The sequence below is a fragment of the Telopea speciosissima genome, chromosome 6, assembly GCF_018873765.1.
Source record: "Telopea speciosissima isolate NSW1024214 ecotype Mountain lineage chromosome 6, Tspe_v1, whole genome shotgun sequence".
Lineage (NCBI taxonomy): Eukaryota > Viridiplantae > Streptophyta > Magnoliopsida > Proteales > Proteaceae > Telopea > Telopea speciosissima.
In genome coordinates, this window is record NC_057921.1 from 7,971,081 (window position 1) to 7,994,707 (window position 23,627).

A 23,627-nucleotide genomic window follows, 5' to 3' on the forward strand; every position below is an offset into this window, starting at 1 on the left:
GTTTGAGGGGAAAGAAGAAGAGGAAGGCTGACAATCAAAGAATAAGAGAACAACTTGAGGATGCAGCGAGGAGTTCAATGGGAAGAGGAGGACAATACCATGATGATGATGATGATAATGAGAACATTGCAGTACTTAATGATCTACAAACAGCAGAGGAGGCTAGGGACTTTCGACGGACTGTTTCAAGGAGTAGAGTTAGTTTTCAAGATGATCAGCAGAGACAGAGAGTAGGGGGTAGTGGAGGAGCTGGCACATTTGGAGGTTTTAGATCTTTCAATCCTTTTAAAAGATCACGAAGTGTGAAGGCAGCCCCAACACCTCTATCAGCACCAGTACCATCATCAGCATCAGATCCTAAACTACATAGGAAGAAAGGAAGCAGTCAACCACGAATCAAAGGAGCATGGAAGGGGATGAAGGGGTTAGTTAAAGAGTCACTAGCTAAGTGGATGCTGTACCATACCATCCCAACAAACATTGCACTAGGCCCCCATTATGATATCATGATTGATACAATTGCAGAGGCTGGCCCAGGGTTCAAGGGCCCACCCCATATGAGGTAATAAATGTTTATCTACCTCAACAAAAATCTGAGATCGATGAGTACATTGGGGAGATGAGGAGTATGTGGGAGACATATGGGGTGACTGTAATGGCAGATGAATGGACTGGGCCTACAAGAAAATCCATGATCAATTTTATGGTTTATTGTGTTGGGAGGACAATTTTCCTCAAATCTATGGATGCATCTAAAGAGATAAAGGATGCAAAATACATTTACAGGAAGTGGTTGAAAAAGATGTGGGAATTGAGAATATTGTTTAGATTATAATGGACAACGGAAGCAACTTCAAGTTGGCTGGTGAGAAGATGATGAACAACAGAAAGTACCGGCTCTTCTGGACTCCTTGTGTAGCCCATTGCATTGATCTAATGCTTAAGGATATGGGATAGTTATAGTTGGTGAAGACTGTGGTTAAAAGTTCAAGACAAGTCACCAACTTTGTATACAACCATTCCTTTGTATTCAATCTATTGAGGGAAAAATGTGGGGGTGACTTGGTGACGCCGGGCATTACAAGATTTGCCACCAACTACATTGCCCTAAAAAGCATTGAGACAAAGAAGGCCGGGCTGAGAAGTGTGTTTGCTTCTGAGGAGTGGTTTGGATGGAAGGGTTCCAATACTGCAAGTGGGAGGGAAGTACAAGCAACCATGTCATCTGAGGACTTCTGGTCTGGACAAAACTAAGCAAAGTAGTGAAAGTTTTGGAGCTAGTAGTTAAAGTTCTACGTATAGCTGACTCTGCTCTCAAGGGTTTTACCATGCCAGTCCTATATGCTGCAATGGACTTGATGAAAGATAGTGTCTACAGTGTGGCTCCTCGCAGTAGTAAGCACTTCTTGGATATCATCAATGCTCGCTGGGGCCTGGGAGAATCAACTTATGCATCCACTACATAAGGCTGATGAGTAAATTTGTTTTTGTAACTAATTCATAGTATTACTATTTACTAATTACCTATGCATTTGACAATATCTCATTTCTATATGTTAAATTTCAGCATACTACTTGAACCCCAAGTATCAATATAATAATAGGCTTGGGTTGGAAACTCAACTTATTGATGTTGTGAAACAAGTAGTGAAGAAGTTGGAGCCAGATGGTCAACTACAAGCTATTTGCAACAATGAGGTGAGTCTTAGAATTCATTTGCAACAATTTGGAATATAATTAGTAATAACTAATTACTAATTTTCCACATGGGTGTAGATGAAGATGTTTAGGGATGCATTAGGAAGGTTTGGAACCGATGCTACAATACAAGGCAGAGCACGCTGTGATGTTGGTACTTAATTCAATATCTAATTCTTTTAAGTTTTAAATTACATATGTATTGAAAGTTGAAACTTGAAACAACATTTGACACATGTCTTTTTTTGTTGTAAACTTGTAATGCTGCTGAATGGTGGGTGTTGTATGGGGAATCGGCTGAGAATTTAAGGAGAAAAACAATCAAGGTCCTTGCCTAAACATGTTCCGCATTTGGCTGTGAGAGGAACTGGAGTACCTTTGGGCGCATCCACTCTAAGAGGTGCAACAGATTGGGGTCTGAATGTCTATCTGACATGGTGTATGTGTATTACAACTTGAGGCTGAAATTGCAACACATACGCATGGGACATGAGGGACAAAGGAGATACATGTACGGGAAGCATCACCCATACCATTCCAGCCCACTGGTGACAATGTTGCTGATGATGATAACTGGTTTAGGTCCTCAGGTGATGATGATGGTGGTGATGGTGATGGTGGTGGTGGTGATGATGAAGAATTTGATGGAATGTGAGAGCGTTATATGGTAGGCGAGGATACGGTGCCTGTAGAGCCAGTCCGATTCACTAGAGAGACATAATTTGATCATGCCACACAGGATACGGACCACGGTGCACGTGACCCCGCACCCGCACCCTCATAAGCCCCCATATAACCATACAGCAGGAAGCGTAGGGGTTGTCAAACACAGTTACAAGCTGATTATATGGACAATGATGACTTGTCTAGCTCTATTGGCGGTTTGAGTATCAGTGATAGGGAGGGAGGATCGATTGGGCATTGGCGTGCCCCATCTTTTAATGCACATACCACTCCATTGTTATCGGATTATAGTGCATCACAACCTCACGGTGGATATGGATATGGATATGGATATGGGCAGTTTAGTGGGGTAGGGGACTATGACTCCTAGTCCCAGTCCCAAGGACATACTGGATCATCTTTTATGGATGACATCTTTGTATACACTAGCTACCGACCTCACCAGCCATACATGCAACTAGTGCCAATGCCGCTTCCGCCGACATCATATCATACTGGATCATCTTCTTCCTAGGCTGGACCGATTGGTATCTCTAACCCATATCCTAGGATAGGTTACCTACCGTATGTTGATGACTCTATTTACATGACAGTTGTGGATGACTACACTCGTTTCTTCTCCAAAACTATACCGTGGTCCACACATGTCCTTCAAACAGAGAGCAATGGACGTCGACTCCAGCGGGCCATGAGTAGGGTTGATCCAGGAAGGTACAACAACTATTATTAGCACTTATGACTTGTGAGTCTTGTGAGTCTTGCATCCTTGTCTCTTGTAAGTTGTAATTTGTAAGTTGTGATTTGTGAACTTGTGAGTTGTGATTTTGTGTATTGCCTATTAAAGTATTGACTATTGAGTATTGACTATTGAGTCATTGACTATTATGGAGTTTATGAGAATATGATTTATGAATTATGTCTTATGAGTTTTAATTAGTTTGTTTAAATTTCTTTTATGTCTTTGACTACCTAATCAATGTGTATTTAACTATTTATACATTAGGGTCTCGTATACTGTCAATCAAGGGTGCAAGCCCAAAACGCCACTTTGAGTTCATTTTTTTACAATATGAAGGTTTAACTGTGTTTATTAGCTTAAATAAGGGTGTCCATGAAGTATTAGGCCTAGATATGGCCAAAAACCCACCGAGATGGACTCCCGAAATATTGTAGAAAAAAGGCAATATTTCGGTAAAATTTCACCATATTTCGGATATTTCGGATATCTCGGTAAGCTCGAGATACCGATATATCGCGAAATTTTATACCTTGCTCCTGAGTGACCAGGGTTTCCCAGAGAGCAACCATCTATATTGAGCTTTATCGAACCCAAATCTGGTTTTTGCCACTTTCAACTCCATTAACTTTGGGCTGTGGGAGTAGAGAAGACAATTTCAAAAGAACGAGAGCAGAAAATCATCCATAGTTTTCAACTTACAAGACATAAAGGACCTGCATCTCGGATTTCAGATTTAATAACCTCCATAATAGCTTTACATAATCTTCCTTTACCATCGAATCTCCTCTTGTTCTGTTCCATCCAAATTTGCTCCGGAACTAAAATAAATCTAGTATTCCGGACATCCGAGAGTGCACCACCTTGGCCCCCCACAGTTGTTACACTCGTCACCACACCATCATACATATCATTAATTGTGTCCACATATTTACTTGAAACTCTTCTCTTGAATCTCTTCTCTAGTACTTGCCTGATTATTTCTCTAGGGATTCTGTCATAAGCTTTTTCTAGGTCAATAAAGACCATATGGAGATCCTTCTTGCAATCTCTAGATCTTTCCATGAGTTTCCTAAGTAAGTAAATAGCTTCTGTCGTGGATCTTCTTGGCATAAAACCAAATTGGTTCTTCGCAATAGTAGTTTCTTGTATATGGTGGGTTTCAATAACACTCTCCCATAATTTCATAGTATGAATCAATAGTTTTATGCCTCTATTGTTATTGTAGCTCTGAATATCACCTCTATTTTTTTGTAAATAGGAACCACGATACTTCTCCTCCATTCATCTTACATTTTCCTTGTGCTCATAATCTTATTACACAGCTTGATTAGCCAAGATAAACCATAGATTCTTAAGCTCTTCCACACTTCTATTGGGACCTCATATGGGCCTTATGCGTTGCCGACTTTGGTCCTCAAAACCTCTTTTACTTCAGACATCCTGATTTTTGTGTATATCTACGACATGTAGTGTCTTGATGGGTGTTGCAGTCTTTGGAACACTATTACTTGAACTTCCTTTATTTAGTAGGCTGTAGAAATAACCTTCCCATCTCTTCTTAATGTCCTCATCCCTTATTAGTACTTCACCATTTTCACTTTTAATACATCTAACATAGTCGAGATCTATTGTCACAGCCCGCCTAATTGTGGCCCAAGGCCAAGACTTGCAAGGCCCATTGACATGGACTTTGGGCCAAGGAAGAACCAAGGTCTAGAACTCTCCAAACTTGAAGAGGCTAGACTTGCTCTAGAAACCTTTTAGAACCTCTAGAAGCTAGGAAAGATCTTGCAAGCTTCTAGAGCACCCTTGTAAATATCTAAGAATATTCTAGACTCTACTCTAGAGAGTTCTCCACCGTTGGATGGAGGACACTTGTACAGATCATAGCCATTCATTGTAAGTTGGGGTGCCTATAAATAGAGGTGGCCTCATTTGGCTAAGGCACCAAGCAAGTGAGTTAGCAAGCCTTGTACTCAAGCTTTCAAAGTTTAATTCAAGTTCATTCACTCAAACTGTCTTGTGTTCTCTAAGTTCTCTTCCCAAGTCCCTCAAAGAGTGAAGAAAGGCTGATTTAGTGCTGGTGTGAGTGCTAAGTGCCGGCACGGTTGCTTAGAGAAGGCTAAGTCCGTGACAAGTGTGGTGTTAGAGCTTCGGTTGCGAGGGAGCTTACTTGTGGTATCGACATCATGCTTAATAACTCGGAAGTGCTAGACATGGTGGTGGACGAGCAAGCCCGTGGAAGGGAGGCCATTCCCACCAAGGAGAAGCGAAAAGGCAAGAGCAAGTCTGTTGATGTTGATGCTGCTATGGAGTCACGCCTAGCTCGGGTGGATCTAGCAACGGCCGAGGTAAAGGAGCACTTCGATGTTGTAGAGCAAAGCGGGGAGGAGCTTGAAGGCCACGTGATAAAGCTCAAGGAGGAGCTTGTGGGCTAGATGGGGGAGCTCAAGGAGTCCCTACAAAGCTCTCTCAACACCATAGTGCACGCCCAACAAGAGGAGCTTGCCACCTTCAAGGCTCAAGTGTGGGAAGCATTGGCCAAGATGAATGCTCGCATCGACAAAGTTCAAGCAGATTGGGCTATGTGTAGGAGGGCAGCAGCCGGGGGAGCCATTACCTCGCCTGAGGTGCCTAGGGTGGAGGTACCAAAGCCCAAGCCATTTGATGGGAAGAGAGATGCGTGGGAAGTCGACAACTTTGTGTGGCACATGGAGAGGTATTTTGAGGCAATGACGCTCGATGATGAGGCGACGAAGGTACGGACCGCGACACTCTACCTCACCGACACTGCAACCCTATGGTGGCGTAGTAGGCATGCTGACATAGAAAGAGGTACCTGCACTATAGACACCTGGGATGAGTTAAAGAAGGAGTTAAAGAAGCAATTCTATCCTGAAAATGCTGCTTTCTTGGCTAGAAAGAGCCGCAAAAGGCTCAAGCACACAGGGTCTATTAGGGACTATGTCAAGGAGTTCTCAACACTTATGCTTGAGGTCCCTAGTATGACCGATGAAGAACTTCTCTTCAATTTCATGGATGGCCTCCAAGGCTGGGCCACGCAAGAAATACAATGCCGAGGCGTGCAAGATCTTGCTTCAGCCATAGCAGCGGCGGAGTCATTGGTGGAGTTCAGGAGGGAAGATAATACCAAGGTCAAGAAGAGCAATGGAGGAAATGGTGGGGGAGAGAAAGGTCCCAAGAAATACCCTCCCAAGGAAGGAAGTAGCAAGACCCCTGCAAGTAAGGAGGGTAAGGCCAAGTTTGACAAGAAGGATAAGTTCACTCCAAAGGACAAGTGCTTCTTGTGCGACGGGCCATACTGGGCTAGGGATTGCCCCAAGAGGAAAGCTCTCAATGCCCTATTGGAGAAGGGTGAAGATGAAGCCCACGTAGGGTCCCTACAGTAACTAGGTTCCATCAAGGCCAAAGCGATGGAGGTCAAGGCCACTACCTCTCAAAAGGGGCTTATGTATGTGGAGGCGCACATCAACGGGAAGCCCTCGCGAGCTATGGTCGACACATGCGCCACACACAACTTTGTCTCGACAGAGGAGGCAAAGAAGCTTGGACTAAAGGCGTCTAAGGAGGGAGGATGGCTGAAGGCAGTTAACTACCAAGCTTGTCCCATAGAAGGTGTCGCTCGAGGGGTCGAGATGAGCATCGGGATGTGGAAAGACACCGTAGACTTGTCGGTGGTGCCTATGGATGATTTCCAAGTGGTATTGGGTATGGAGTTCTTGAGGAGGGTTAAAGCTATACCCATGCCATTCATCAGCACAGTGTGCATCATGGAGGAAGGTGCACCATACATAGTCCCAACGGTACAAAGGACCAAGGAAGGCCCCAAGCTACTCTCAGCCATGCAGTTGGAAAAAGGGGTCAAGAAGGGGGAAGACACCTACCTTGTGGCATTGCTCGAGGAGAAGGAGAACAGCCCTACGGTGGTGTTGCCCAAGCCAGTCGAGAAGGTCCTTGAGGAGTTCAAGGACTTCATGCCACCCGAGCTACCCAAGACACTTCCACCTAGGAGGGAGGTGGATCATGCAATCGAGTTGGAGCCCGGTGCCAAACCACCAGCCATGGCACCTTACCGAATGTCACCGCTAGAGTTGGAGGAGCTAAGGAAGCAGTTGAAGGACTTACTCGATGCCGGGTTCATCCGCCCGTCCAAAGCTCCATATGGCGCCCCAGTTCTCTTCCAGCGGAAGCATGATGGGTCACTTCGACTATGCATCGACTATCAGGCGCTAAACAAGGTAACCATCAAGAACAAATACCCCATTCCTTTGATAGCTGATCTATTTGATAGACTTGGTGGGGCAAGATACTTTACTAAGCTGGATTTGCGGTTGGGCTACTACCAAGTCCGCATTGTCGTGGGAGATGAGGCCAAGACCACATGTGTGACACGGTATGACTCATATGAGTTCTTGGTTATGCCCTTTGGCCTCACCAATGCACCAGCCACATTTTGCACATTGATGAATAAAGTCTTCCACCCTTATCTGGATAAGCTCGTGGTGGTGTACTTGGACGACATCGTTGTCTATAGTAACACCTTGGAGGAGCATATGCAACATCTGAGGGTTGTCTTCAAGGTACTAAAGGACAATCAACTATATTTTAAGAAGGAGAAATGTTCTTTTGCCCAAGAGGAGGTGATGTTTCTAGGGCATAAGATTGGGGGTGGAACATTAAGGATGGATGAGAGCAAGGTGCGGGCTATACAGGAGTAGGAGGCACCTACAAAGGTTACCGAGTTGAGGACTTTTCTTGGTTTGGTGAACTACTATAGGCAGTTCATTCAAGGATACTCAAAGAGGGCAGCTCCACTCACTGATCTCCTGAAAAAGAATAAGGCATGGGAATGGTCGGACTCATGCCAAGACGCCTTTGATGACTTGAAGAAGGCGATTATGGAGGAACCAGTGCTTGCCTTACTAGACTATGGCAAGCCATTCGAGGTGTATACAAATGCATCTGACTTCACTATTGGTGGAGTGTTGATGCAGGAAAGGCACCCCATCGCATATGAGAGCCGCAAGCTCAACGACATGGAGCGGCGCTACACCCTCCATGAGAAGGAGATGACCGCGGTGGTGCATTGCCTAAGGACATGGCGACACTACTTGTTGGGGTCGAGGTTCGTGGTGAAGACGGACAATGTTGCCACTAGCTACTTCCAGACCCAAAAGAAGCCAAGTCCCAAACAAGCTAGATGGCAAGACTTCTTGGCGGAATTCGACTTCGTCTTCAAGTACAAGCCAGGCAAGGCTAACGAGGTGGCCGATGCACTAAGTAGAAAGGCGGAGTTGGCTTCCCTTAGCCAACCGGAAGGAGAGCTCATGGGCTTAATCAAGGAAGGTCTACAACACGACCCAGTAGCTAAGAGTTTACTTGCCCTTGCCAAAGAGGGTAAGACATGGAGGTTTTGGGAGCAAGATGGCTTGCTCTATGCTGAGAAGAGAAGACTAGATGTTCCTAAGTGGAACAACTTGAGGAGAAATTTGATCCGGGAGTGCCACGATACCAAATGGGTTGGTCATCCAGGGCAGCGACGCACACGGGCATTGTTAGAGGCGGCATACTATTGGCCTCAGATGCGTGAAAACATAGAGGCCTATGTGAAGACTTGTCTTGTGTGCCAACAAGATAAGGTGGAGCAGCAACCACCTAGGGGATTGTTGGAGCCTCTTCCTATACCTGAGAGAGCATGGGAGAGTGTCTCCATGGACTTCATTAGTGCCCTACCCAAGTCGAAGGGGTATGGGTCAATCATGGTGGTTGTGGACAGATTCTCTAAGTATGGCACGTTCGTGGCTGCACCAAGAGACTTCACGGCGGAAGAGGCGGTAAGGCTATTCCTAAAGCATGTCGTCAAGTATTGGGGTGTGCCATGATTGATCGTTTGCGATCGAGACCCTCGGTTTACTGGTAGGTTTTGGACAAAGCTATTCAAGTTGATGGGGTCGGCACTACACTTCTCTACAAGCTTCCATCCACAAACTGATGGGTAGATGGAGCGCATCAACAGCTTGTTGGAGCTCTACTTGAGGCATTTCGTGAGTGCCAACCAACGAGATTGGGCTAAGTTGCTCGATGTGGCCCAATTCTCCTATAATCTCCAAAGGAGCGAGGCAACAAACCAAAGTCCATTTGAGATTGCCACGGCACAGCAACCCTTGATGCCACATACAGTGATGAAAGGCTACACGGGAAAGAGCCCCTCGGCGTTCAAGTTTGCCAAGGAGTGGCAAGAGAAGGTGGACGTGGCTAAGTCGTACTGAGACAAGGCCACTAAGAAGATGAAGAAGTAGGCGGACAAAGACAGGCGGCCAGCAAGGTTCGAAGTTGGGGACATGGTGGTTGTGAAGCTTCTACCTCAACAATTCAAGTCCCTACGGAAGGTGCACAAGGGGTCGGTTCGTCGGTACGAGGGCCCATTTGAGATCACAAGGAAGGTGGGCAAGGTGTCTTATGAAGTAAGCCTACCTCCTAAGCTCAAGATACATCTAGTCTTCTATGCAAGCATGCTTAAGCCTTATTATGGAGACGTGGAAGACTCAAGCCGTGGAACATCAACAAGGGCATCGATGAGCGTCACAACTTCCTACGACAAGGAGGCTGAGTACATGATCGCAGACTGAGTCGTTCAGAAACAAGGAGTACCTCCTAGTAGGGAGTATCTAGTCAAATGGAAGGGGCTATAGGAGAGAGAAGCAAGTTGGGAACCCGCAGACTCTCTATGGCAGTTCCAAGAGGTAATTCGAAAGTTCCACGAGGAGGACGCGACTAGGACATCGCCAACTTAGTTGGGGGAGAATGTCATAGCCCGCCTAATTGTGGCCCAAGGCCAAGACTTGCAAGGTCCATTGACATGGACTTTGGGCCAAGGAAGAACCAAGGTCTAGAACTCTCCATACTTGAAGAGGCTAGACTTGCTCTAGAAACCTTCTAGAACCTCTAGAACGTAGGAAAGATCTAGCAAGCTTCTAGAGCACCCTTGTAAATATCTAAGAATATTCTAGACTCTATTCTAGAGAGTTCTCCACCTTTGGATGGAGGACACTTGTATAGATCATAGCCATTCATTGTAAGTTGGGGTGCCTATAAATAGAGATGGTCTCATTTGGCCAAGGCACCAAGCAAGTGAGTTAGCAAGCCTTGTACTCAAGCTTTCAAAGTTCAATTCAAGTTCATTCACTCAAACTCTCTTTTGTTCTCTAAGTTCTCTTCCCAAGTCCCTCAAGGAGTGAAGAAAGGCTGACTTAGTGCTAATGTGAGTGCTAAGTGCCAGCACGGTTGCTTAGAGAAGGCTAAGTCTGTGACATTCCGCTCACTTTAGCTATCTTATAGATAGCTTTTTCCCCTTCCTTTGTGCTCAGATTGTTATAAAGATCGTCATATTTCTTCGTCCTAGCTTTTCTTAGAATTTTCTTGGCTTAATTTCTGGCTAATTTATACCTTTGTAGATCCTCTGCATCCTTAGTCCTTTGCCATGTCTTAAAAGTAGCATTATTAGTCCTAATGGCTGCTTGAACCTCATCATCCCACCACCAAGTCTCTCTTGCATTTTCCTTTCGAGTCACCTTGGACATCTTTAGCAACCTTCTTAATATAAGTAATCATGAATCCCATTCGTAATTGAAAATATCATAAATTCAAAATGCAGCTTATGCACGGTTTCTTCTCTATCTTTTATTTTCCTACCTTTAAAACTTTGAATTTTTTGGTACGTTTTAATATTGTGTAGTTTGGTTGGTGAATATGTAAGACCGATTTTGTTACAAGTGTTAGGACTTTTGTTATGGTTAGGCTCTACTTGAAGCCCCCAATAGTGGAACAAAAAGGTTTTATTCAGTGACAATTGACAGCTTTTACATCATAGAATCCAAATGTTAAAATTTTATTAAGGAAAATGCTCCAAAATGTTCCTATCTAGAAAAGTGATGGGCACTATTTTGGTTAAATCTTATCGCCAATTTACTTTCTAAATTGATTTAATGTAAAGATATATAAAAGCGTTTGATACTGGAATACTTGGCAATGGTCCAAGATTATCTAGGAATCTAACTCAGAAATCACAAGAAAGTAGATTTGGGCCAACAGCTCCACATAGTGGCCACTATTGCTATTTTATAATCTTTCCCTAGTTTCCCACAACAGTTGCACCCCTTAGAGAGTAGAGAAGCTTGAAAGTCATTAATATGCTACATTGTGTGCCTTCAGCCTGCAGATATTGATTCTCATCGATGCTACTAAAACCTGATGCACACTTTTAACGAAGTTGGAAGTGTAACATTCTCTTTAGAGGTTGTGAGCCGACATTGGTGTTATAATACCAAGAACTACTAACCAGATTAGAGGAAGAAGAAGAAGAAAGAAAAAAAGAAGAAAGAACAGAAGAGAGGCAATCCCGAGAGAGAAAGGGACCTGCAGCAGAACGCTTATCTTTCCGAGTGGCAATAGGTAAGTCTTCAGGATCTGGATCAGCTGGTAAGTCAGGGAGAGTAGGTAAGCTAGAATCTCTACCAGAGGTTGATGACGGTACAGGAAGCGATGTAGATGGCTCAGTATTATCTATGTTGAGCTGCTCAACACGCCTCTTCCGCCGACACACCTGTAGTGGAGAGGTAGACATAAAGGACAATAGCCGGAATAGGAGGAGGATCAGAGACAATTAATGGATCACCTGACAAGTCGGGCTGACCAGAAAAATAGGATGCGCCTTCAAAGAAGGTGACATCTGCACTAACAAATTGCCGTCGGGTCAGAGGGTCATAACACCTATATCCTTTCTGGGTCCGAGAGTAACCCAGGAAGATACATTTGGTTGACCTAGGGTCTATCTTATCACCAGGGAGATGAAGATTATGAACAAAGCAAACACATCCAAAAACCCGAAGAGGCAAGCTAAAAATTGGTAAGTCAAGAAATAAAATAGAAAAAGGGGATTTATCTGCAAGTACAGATGAAAGCATTCGGTTAATCAAAAAACAAGCAGTAAGGATTGCATCACACCAAAAATGTTTGGGCACCTGCATATGCAGCCTTAGAGCCCGGGCTACCTCAAGTAAATGCCTATTCTTACTTTCCGCTACCCTATTTTGTTGAGGGGTATAAGAACAACTAGTTTGGTGAATCACCCCGTTAGCATCACAAAAAGAAGAAATCTCATTTTGAACAAATTCCAAAGCATTATCAGACCTAAAAATGTTAATAGAAGCATTAAACTGATAGTTTCATTCGGTGTGGTTACTATGGAGGTCATGCAGATGCATATATACCATATGGTGAGAATTTATATTATTACGAGATACAAACATGTAGTTCTAGAGTGGTCATCCACAAAAGTGACAAAGTACCAAAAACCATGTCTATTACTTGCACGACAAGGACCCCACACATGTGAATGTACTAAAGAAAATAAAGACGTACTACGGGGCATAGGACGAGATGGATAAGTAGCACGATGATGCTTACCCAACTCGCAGCCCTCACACTCTAACCTATCCAAAGATTTAAACTGCAGAAATTAATTTTTTAATCTAGACAAAGATAAATGTCCTAGTCGACAATGCCATTGATAAAGAGACTCTCCACCAACAGGTAGCTGCAGCTGAAGCAGACGGAGCAGTGCCATACAGATAATACAGTCCATCTTTCTCACACTCTCCACCAATCGTCTTCCTTATGTGAAGATCCTGAAAAATACAGTGAGAAGAAAGAATACAACGGAGTGGTTCAAATTTTTACTAAGTTGGCTAACTGAAAGTAGACTTAAGGGAAATTGAGGAACATATAATACATAAGAAAGAGAAAGGTCAGAATTAAGACAAACAATGCCATGCCCAGTAGCAGGTGTGGAGGAACCATTGGCTACAATAACAGAAGTGTGAGAATTAGATGAAATGGAACTAAACATAGATGACTTACCAGTCATATGGGCGGAAGCCCTAGAATCATGATCTAGGGTGTGGAGGTGGTGGAAAAGAAAGCAGGTGTACCTGCATGAGCCAATGTGGCAGCAGAAGTAGATGCCCCAGTAGTGGAAGTGGATGACTCTAGACTCTTTATACGGCGCATCAGTAGATGAACCTCATCACGAAGGTTGGAAGATGAATCTCCCACTGCTGGACCAGGTTTGGTATCATTAGGTGCAACTAAGTTAGAAACATCTTTAGGAGCTGCATGATTGGCCAATTTTTGAGCCCATTCTAGTTTCCCATGCTTGGACCAGTATGTCTCCACAGTATGATTTGGCTTCCCACAATAAGAACACAGCCGGGCAGCTTTATCAATCTATCCACTTGAACCACGGCCACCAAAGCCACGTCCTCCCCCTGAACCACGACCTCTGGTATTAGTAAAAGCAGAATTTCCTTTAGGTTTGGTTTCTGAGTTGGAACCAGGAGAAACAATCCGCTGCAGCCTAGAATAGATTTCATTCAAAGTGGGAACTGATTCACCTGCAAGTAGGTGTCCTTTCACAGTCTTCAGACTAGGATTCAAACCAACCAAGAATTTGGAGACAAAAAATTCGTTTCTTTGGGCCTTCAACTTCTCAATATCAGTAGTAAGGGGCTGGAACACATTTAATTCTTCAACCATGCCCTTAAAAGCATTGTAATACTCTTAGAGAGACTTGTCGGATTGTTGGAATTGGAACAACTGCTCATAGAGGTCATAAATACGTGTCGTACTCTTCTCCCTAGAGTATGTCTCCTTTAAGTCATCCCACACTTCCTTTACAGTGGTGTAGAACATGGCATTGGCAGCAATATCCGGGTCCATGCTGTTCCATGACCAAATTAATATAATGACATTCTCCTTCACCTAGGTACCGTAGTCCTTAGAATCGGATGTTGGAGGGGTAGAGGTAATGTAGCTAAGTTTAACCTTAGCCATAATGTAATCACAGACAGCTTGGACCCACAATAGACAATTAGAACTCCCCTTGAGCTTTATAGAAGTAATTTGAACATTGACATTGTCGGTGGAAGTCTTTGTATCAGCCATAATAAGAGAAGGATATTAAAAAAATAATGGCAGCAGCAGCTGGTTCAGGCAATCCTTCAAACACTTCTAAGGCAGCAGAAATCAACTCAAGAAGCAGGTAACAAACTAAACTGCAGTAAGTAGAGATAAAAAGGGAGCAGCAACCGAAACTGACTCCATGTGTATATAGGAGTTTGAATCTTCAATCAGCCAGAAGAAACAAACAAGCAGAAAACTAGCAAAAATCGAAGCCAAAGGGAGATCGTTATAGAGTTTTGATGTGACCACCACCAACCTCAGATGCGCAGCAATGGAGATGAAAAATAGTATGCAGTCGATTGCAATCAGTAACCAGAAACCATACTATCACAGCCTTCAAGTAGCATAGCTCCAACAACTGCCATACAGGAGGAATCGACACTTGTCAGGATTTTCCCTTGAAGTCAATTGTTGCAATCCTTGGGAGGGGGTGACATAATCTTCAATTCAGAAATCAGAACTGGCGTAGGCAAGAATAAAATACTACATTAATGGGGAAAGGAGTGGTTTTAATCCATAGTAAACACAGCTATAGATGGCTGCACACCACAACAGAATATCATGAAAGTGAGATCAGCCGGAGAAGAGAGGAAGAGACTCCAATCTGATTAGAGAAGCTCTGATACCATGTTATACTACCAAGAACTACTAACCAGATTAGAGGAAGAAGAAGAAGAAAGAAGAAAAGAAGAAAGAAGAGAAGGCAGACAAATCCCGAGAGAGAAAGGGACCTGCTGCAGAACAATTAGTTCTCATGCAGGTCAGCTGCCTTTGTATTAATAACAAAATAATAAGGACAAAAGGACAGTAATGCCCCTACACTAAACCGAAAATAACAAAAGACTGAAATAACTACAGTAAAAGACCTATCTGCCCCTAAACTCAAACTTCAACAATTGGCATTATTGGTAGAGTCCATTTCTTTTTGTTTTTGAGATATTCTTCATTGTTTTCTTCTTCTATAATTTGATACCTATGTAATGTCATAACTTCTAGTATCCCTTATTTTCCATTACTTAAGAAGGACTTGTTACATGTGATGTGCAAGCATGCCATAGAACTTTGAAAGAAGCACAAATGCATCACTCACTTCCTGCAGTACAGATTGTATCTTTGGCTTTGTAATAATGGTCATGTAAGTGATTCCATCTAGAGTTTACCATGTGTTGAATGAGGGGTCATGCAACTAACTTTTGTTTCTATATCTAGGTTATAAATATGTTAGTATACAACAGTATGTTAGATGATAAATTTACGTTTTTGTGGTTGTTTTTGAAGTGAAACAATATATTCTCTTTTTATTTCTTGTATGAATAAAATGCAATGAATAACTCGATAAGCTTTAGGTTTTTATTCCCTGCTTTTGGAGGAGTACTTTATGGTTACGATATTGGGGCCACATCTGGTGCTACAATTTCTTTAGAGGTATGCTCTGATTGAAATTCTCTGCTTTAGGATGCTAATCGTTTTATTCCCAGTTGAACTGATACATTCTCAGTATGTCATTTCTCTTCGTTGGCTTAGCATGTCAATTTTCCTTTGTTACATGGTTAAGAGTTCTGTTTAAGAGGATCAATTCTTCTTTGTGCTATTGAATCCAGTTTTGCCAGCTCAAACATTCTAGTCTTAAGCAGGCACAAAGCTTTCCTTTTTTGTTTACTTTGGATAAGTCTTAATAAGGTACAAAGCTTTTCTTTTTTTGCTTACTTTGGAATAAGTCTTAATAAGGCACAAAGCTTTACTTTTTTTGGTTATTAACTCACAGCTGCTCTCTCATATGTTCACTTATTAGTTGTGTTCATCTGAGGTCAATCATGTGTCCATCTTGGGTGGTTCTGGTTTTGTTGTTTCTCAAAAGGCTTATATACTAGAGGTTATTTGTTAATTTGTTCATTGAGTGCTTGTTGGCTAGAGAGGCGTGAACAATTAATATGTGTGCATCTATGTGCTGCTATCTCACACAAAATCTTACTTATACTATAATGATGATTTAAAAGTGTACCCCTTTTCAAGAATCTAAGGCCAGAAGTATGAATGTTTGATAATTAAAGAAATACTAAAACTACAAATTTTTTCTTATACAATTGAATCTTCTTGTGGAAAATAAATTGTTAGAATATATGTACTCTAGAATACCGTAGGGGTATTCTGGTCCTTTTGGGGGGTTTTTTATGTTATTAAGTGTTATTAGCGTATGTCAGCTATGTGGGTTTTAGTCCCACATCGCCTAGCTTCTATTATTTGTAACTTCCCCTCTATTTATAATAGAGGGGCCTTTCTATCATTAATACAAGCCATTCTATTATTTGATTCCCTCTCTCTAACCCACGGTTCAACCAACATGGTATCAGAGCTGGTCTGATCTAGGTTAGAGAGAGAAAAAACCCTATTTCTCCCTTCTCCTCCAATCGATCTCTCCCTTCTTCTCCCTTCTTTTCGGTTTTCTCCTGCTCCTGTTCTTCTTCTTTTCAGCCCAACAAAAGGGGCAGCACTAATGAGGTAAACATAATATCGATGATTTAGTTGCTGCCCCCCTTCTCTTCTATCGTTTTTTATTAAAAAAACCTTCTGGAGCCTCATCTGCGATTTGGAGTTTCCCTTCTTTGAGATCAGATCTCTATGAACTTGATCCTCTAATTTAGGAACACCCTATGCAGCCTTTTTCCAGCCATATTCTACCTTATTCCTAAACCTAACTTCCCTTTTTCTTTATCTCCATCTTTTATTATTTGTTTTCCAGCCTAAATGCCCAAATCGATTTCACCTTGTCAGAGTTTTTCAAAACCCTGACTCCAATCGATTTTGGGGTTTCCCTTGTCAGATGCAACCAATGTTTTAGGGATAATTCCCAATTAATCCAAGCCCTAATCGACCTCAGTTTGAACACAATATGATGGCTGGATCTGTCCCTACAGCAAAATCTTTACATCCTGCCTTTTATGGTTCCTTGTTAAAACCCTAACTCAAATCGATATTACGATTACAAGTTTGAATTCTTGCTGCCTTTTTTTTGAGGGATGATTACTCCACCTACAGAGATCACTCGACCTCAGTATTTGCCTCTTTCCAAGTGTTTGAAGACCCCTAACCCCAATCGATCCTTCTTTTCAGGGTTTTTTTTCAAAACCCTGACCCATATCGATTTTAGGGTTAGGGTTGTTTGCTGCTATTGGAGTTTTTTGTTGATGTTTCTACCATCAAGAAGGACATTCTACTTCAACTATTTATGGCTTGAAGAAGGTCTATTGCACAAGATAGCTGCTGCCCTCCTATTCTGCGATTTTTTGGTATTTCTCCCACATGAAGATCCAGTCTCAATTACCAAGGAGATTGGTCATTCGAACTGGAGATCCATTTCAACAGTTGTGGTTAGCATGTATTACAATAAGCCAGCACCTTTGACAAGTCATCCTCACTTTTGTTGAAGCCCCCTTCCCTACAATTGATATTTACTTTCAGGGTTTTTTATAAAACCCTGGCTATAATCGATCTCAGGGTTAGGACAGTTCACTATTGCTGATTTTTTTAGGAGAGTTTTATAAACATCAGAGGAGTATTCAACTCATTATTCAGCATCTTACATCAGTTTTTTTGTAAAAATTACAGTTCATTCTGTTGGCTTGGTTACTTCAATTTTTAACCGATTTCTCTTACTTATTCCTTTATGGCTGGCTGCTTCAACTGCCTATGAATTTGTCTGGTTATTTATCTTATTTTACTAGTTATTTTGAGCTTCACTACCTACCTGGCTGGTGTTAGTGATTGGCTTCTGTAAGCATGACTGGTTGATGTGTTACTACTGCCTTCATGTGGAATACTGCTGCCCTATAATTATGCCTGAGTTTCCTCTTATTGGAGATCGAATTTCTTTCGATATGGAAGACTCGCATCTGCTACCCTGGAGATCAGCTTATTTGGGATTACTACAGTGTGTTCCACGATTATTGGTTGCACCTACGAACCTATTCAATTATGTGGAGCTTTTCTGATTTATATCCGGCTCACTCTGGAGCTTGAATCCTAGCATTGTTACTAAATCAGATCTGATCCAGTTTATGTTGAAGCTCTTCAATCCATTACTGTCCAGATATCTTCGTTAGTACTGTTTAGCATGTGGGAGTTTATACCTTGGAGTTTTTCGCACAATTGTTCCTCCTTGTTTGAAGATTGATCGAGCCTTGAAGAATAGAGCATTTCCTTACTTCAAATCAGATCTGTATACCTCTCCGATTTGAATATTGGAGTTAGGAGTTTCTCTCCTGTAGGGGTTTCCATCAAAAGTGTTTGGTTGGTCGATGGAAGATGGTTGGAACTTTATATGTTGCATCATTTAATCCTACTTCATTATCCCACTGATGGTTTTCCTTCACCACCTCCCCAAACATACCTTTGGCATTCCTCATAACCACCGTGGAAGTTAATGGTATTCTCTTCTTTACCATTTCTTCTTTTTCCGTTCCACTTGGCAGCCATTGAAAAATTCTGGAATGTTGTGTTTTGCCCTATCTCTAAAATCATCTCTCTTATGTCCACGTGCACTACACGTGAGGGGGGGGGATTATATACAGTATACCTGCAGCCATTACAGAGAGCAGAACATGCAGGGACACTTGGTGCAAAACATAGAAGGTCAGAGGTTTCACCATTGCCAATGGGTTTCTACTTTGGGTTAAAGTTTGTCATAAGGGGGAGGTTGGCCTTAAAGTTTTGAAGATGTTTGGTTATTGCCTGACCATATGAGATCCTACAGTTTGGTTGTTTTTTCCATTGCTTGATCTTTACTGCTGCTCGACTCATTTGCCGGCTACCCTATTTACTTATCTTCAAGATTATAATTCAGAGATTCATTATTGGACAAAGATTGGTGAGAGATGCCTTTTTACTGCTCAAGTTTGTCCAAGTTTGAAGGTCTATTTTTTTCAAGTTCTTGAAGGTCTGTTTGGGAGCTGCATTCATTTTGGAGCTGGATTCTGCTACAACTTTTTCCCATTTTATTCAAGTTGGGCATTAGTACCTTGTATGCGCCAACTTGAGGGGGAGTGTTAGCATTGTTATGGAGAGAGTTTTTTCTTTAGTCCACGGTGGATCTTCTTTCATATTTGTATAATCCAGCGTGAGGGGGAGTGTTAGAATATATATACTCCAGAATACCGTGGGGGTATTCTGGTCCTTTTGGGGGTATTTTTATGTTATTAAGTGTTATTAGCTTATGTCGGTTATGTGGGTTGTAGTTCCACCTCGCCTAGCTTCTATTATTTGTAACTTCCCCTCTATTATAAATAGGATGCTTGCAAAAGGCACTTGTTTATCTGTCAAAATATCCAAATTACAAATCTCATGAAGCTGGAATTGATTACTCTTTCTTGGTGGAGAGGTTTCACCCTCTTGCGAAATTTCCTTGTTTGAATGAAATGAATGTCAGTAACTGTAGTTTTGTATGACAAGTACGGAAATTGATAAATTGATCATGTTTGGCAATTTATATAATTTTAGATGAATCCCATATGGGGTTTAACATATGTGTCTAATAGCTTTCTTTTCCTTGCAGTCATCCACATTGAGCGGAACCACATGGTACAACCTATCTTCAGTCGAAGTTGGGCTTGTTGTAAGTTGATATCTAATGTTTGCTATTTATTGCTTTCTACTTGGCATGAAAGCATTGGCTGGTTTTGGCATATTTTCATCTTATTTTCCTTATTAATTAGGTTGCTTTAATGGTATGTAGGTCAGTGGTTCACTATATGGGGCCTTGATTGGATCTCTTTTGGCTTTTACTGTTGCTGACTTTTTAGGTTTGCTCTTCACATTTTGATACTGGTTTTGAGTTAATGATATTTAAGTTTCATTTAATTAAATCTGAAACGTGAAATTTTTAACTGAAGGAAGACGGCGTGAGTTGATTCTGTCCTCTTTGCTGTATCTTGTTGGAGCTCTAATAACAGTTTTGGCACCGGACTTTCTTGTCCTGGTGATTGGACGCTTTGTATTTGGTATTGGAATTGGACTGGTAATTTACACTTGTGACCTTTTTGAGAGACTTGAAAATGATTTCTTAAGTTGGAATTGAATCAAATTGAGAAGAGGGAAAAGGTTCTAATTTGATTCGAAATGCAATTTTGGGGAGCATATGTTCTTGAAGATTTTTCTGAACCTTCTTTTTAATGTGTTTGGGAGAACTCTATGAAAGTTTATTGCTGGCATGTTTGCTTATTAAGAATTTAAAGGACTAAGGGTAGTGCCAGAAGGTAGAAGTCTTTTTTTTGTTTAATGTAGTTTGAACAATACCCAAGTACAGTAATTAAAGGTAAACTAAAGAAAGAAGAAAAAAAATTAAAGATAGCATGTGTTCCTAGGGTTTCAACAACTGGTAGAGCTACTGCTCTAACTAGTTCATTCGTGGAGATATTCAATCAACTTCTGGTACCAGTGAGGATAATTGACCCTTTATATATACTTCTTGATCCTCTGCTATTAATTCATTATGTCGAACAAATAGTAGTATAGTACTCCTATCAATGACACACATTACACAGAGGACATAGATGACTATTGAAGGGCAAGCCGTCTTGTTAATGAGTTCCATTGGCCAAACAGAAGGTGTAGAATTTCTGCTTCTAAAATTATCTCTAAGATTAGGCTCCATTTGGTTGCACTCCGCGGAAGTGATTCTGCTGATCTTCTGTTCTGTGGTAGCGGATTGGAAGTAGAGTTCCGTTTAGCAAATCCAATTTGATCTTATGCTCTGGCTGATTGAACCATATATAAAACTGCTCTGGGAGCAAATCCCAAGGAGAAAAAAAAACCCAAATTGAGCTCAACACTCAAGCATTCGTCCTCCCCGAATTCATGAAAACTGCAGTAGGTCTTCCTTTTCCACTTCTATCTCTTTCTCTCTCGGCTTCACCTGCGGCACCCTCTTTGGTTACCAGTCATGTCTCCTCCTCTCCCCACCTCTACTCCCTCCTGCTTCCCCCCCTCTGGATACCCTGTCTTGCTGTCCTGTCACTTAGTCACCTCTTCGTCTCCTCATCCCGCTCTACTTCTCCCTTTCCCATGTTGAGCACAATTTGCATTGCACTGTTGTTGTCATTGTTGTCAATACAGTAAGCCAGGAAGATCAGTTAAGCAGTAAGCTTGTTTGTTGGTAATCACACACAGATGGACTGGATTGCAGGTAGTGGCAAATAGCCTTGACAACTGGATAGTTGGTTTGGCATGATAAGCAGTCTCCAAAGCAAAGCAGTTAGACAATATAGCATGGGCTGACATGGTTGATATACAGTTGCCAGTACAGTGGGCAGCAGCTATGGAGATGTGCCGTTGATGGTGTGGCAGCAATTGAGCAATTGATAGGGCAGTTGACAGAGTGTCAGAGCAATTGCAGAGACTTGCAGTATCATGCAGTGCTGTGTCAGTGAGATGGTTGAGATGGCCTCTTTGGCTTAGTGTTAGCCACAATCTACCTTTCTTCTTTCAGAGGGGATTTCTGTAGTGAACGGAGGAAAGGAAGACTTGTACCCAGGACTGAGAAGAAGCCATGCAGTCGTAGGATCAGGACAGATCAAGGGAAGCAGATCGCAGCTGTCCAGCTAGCTTAAGCAAAGCAAGAGCGCGGGACTCAAGGGTGAGGAGAGAGAATAGTTCTTTGTTTACTGCACCCCGGTCTGCATATTAATTTCTTAACCAAGAGCTAGCTTAATTAAAGAAAGAGCAGGGCGGCTTTCGTTGCGTTTGGTGGTATCGTATATAAGATCACGGCTGCATTTAGGAAGCCTGAAGGGCTTCTTCAACAAGCCTGTAGTGATCTCACTTTTGAAAGAGAGTCTCGACGTGGCGGTGTACATGTAGCTCCATAGCGGAGCGGCTACCGGGTGACCGACCTATCGGACTTGTTAAAAAAGCAAGTGAAAGAAGGACCAACGACGATCTATCTATCCTAAAGGAGAAGTGGGAAGAGGATCTGTTGGCATAGCTGAAGAGTTGGCTGGCAGTTGGCAGTACGGCTGGTACTGTCATGCCTCTATCCCGATAAGGGATAAACTACGATAAAGGGTATGACTAGGACGACATGTGTCATCCCAATAAACTACCAGGATCACAAATGCAGTGTCCCAACCACAGTCATAAACCAATATTAAAACATAATAATATCAGTGTGTGGAGAAAGGAAATAATACATTCCAAAATGATCAGAAATAAGCAGAAGCGTTTAAATAGCAGTTACAATATGTTTAACCGGCTAAGTGATACATATAAAGTTCTAATACTGTTTACCCGACTGACCATGGCGTGACTACTCAAAATATAAAGTATAACAATAATGTTTATACAAGGGCTCAAAGCCCCAAAAGAATAAAAAAGGGGAATAAGTCCCAATATCAATACGACCCATAGGCACAATCGTCATAAGGACATCCATCGCCGTGCTCCTCAGTCACAGCCTCTGGGTCCTCGGCACCAATGTCATCGTACTCCAAGGACTGAACCTCGAGACCAGCAAGATAAGCATCACCTAAAACATCTAAAAGAGTGTGCACAAAGGGGGTTAGCTCCATTGAGCCAGTGAGGGGATGGGGATGCACATACATACAAAAGTTACAAATAGTCCATGGTGCATGATATTATTAACCTTTTGCCATCTATCACACAATACTAAGTCAAAGGGTATATACTACTGCAATAACTCGGGAGATACTGTGGGTCTTTCCATTCTCACCACAATGAAACCTCAGTTATTACCATGGGGCCCGCGTCGGTCGTAGCCTCATACCACCCAGAGGCAGACCCCGATAACCAATGACTACCCCTGGCCTGGCCTCTCACACTCTCCACAGGCGGCAGGTGCCCTAGTTACCCAACACCTAAACCCCTGTTGGTAAGGGTCGTAGCATAGGGAACTGAACCTAAGCACAGTTATACTACATGAGCCCTATCAAGTTGAGAGGTATTCTAGGTGCATCAACGTCCCATACCATCTATCTCCTGGGTACCATCACAACACGCCGCATACAGACCATCATGACATGCAATAGGAGTTTACATATTTCTGGGGTTCTGATGCCAGTACTTCCCAACACCATAACCCGATACAAAACATGAAATACAAGCCACAACCACAATTATATAACTCATCAATCAAGAAATATAATGCAAAAATGCAACGTGCTTGATAATGATGCAATTAACATGGATAATATAGGTCTAATAATAAGCAAACCCAAACAGTCACCCAATAATTTAAGTATTGTTCGCTGTGTCTAGTAAGGATTGCTTTGGTACACGCTCCCCCGTACTAGTTAGACAGCCTAGGGACACGTGAACATAGTGTTAGAAGATGTAGGTGGGTCCCATAAAGAGTCTCCAAGGTTTAACATATAGTACAATCTAAAGGAGCTCGAACGGATTCTCGAACGTAATCCACCTCTATGAATTCGTTGGTGAATCCATTCTTAGTTAAGAGAAG

The 23,627-nt window shown here is 42.3% G+C and overlaps 1 protein-coding gene across 2 annotated transcripts in view; it reads left to right on the plus strand.

The window, feature by feature from the left end:
* The window catches only part of LOC122664622 (D-xylose-proton symporter-like 2), a 114,404-nt gene that overhangs the window by 20,064 nt on the left and 70,713 nt on the right, over positions 1 to 23,627 (plus strand). The window contains exons 3-6 of one of the 2 annotated variants that reach the window (XM_043860522.1): positions 15,508 to 15,586; positions 19,710 to 19,769; positions 19,890 to 19,956; positions 20,047 to 20,171. In XM_043860522.1, coding sequence (XP_043716457.1) covers positions 15,508 to 15,586; positions 19,710 to 19,769; positions 19,890 to 19,956; positions 20,047 to 20,171 — 331 coding nt within the window. Of the gene's footprint in view, positions 1 to 15,507; positions 15,587 to 19,709; positions 19,770 to 19,889; positions 19,957 to 20,033; positions 20,172 to 23,627 lie in introns of both variants that reach the window. The other variant, XM_043860523.1, reaches the window with a different exon arrangement.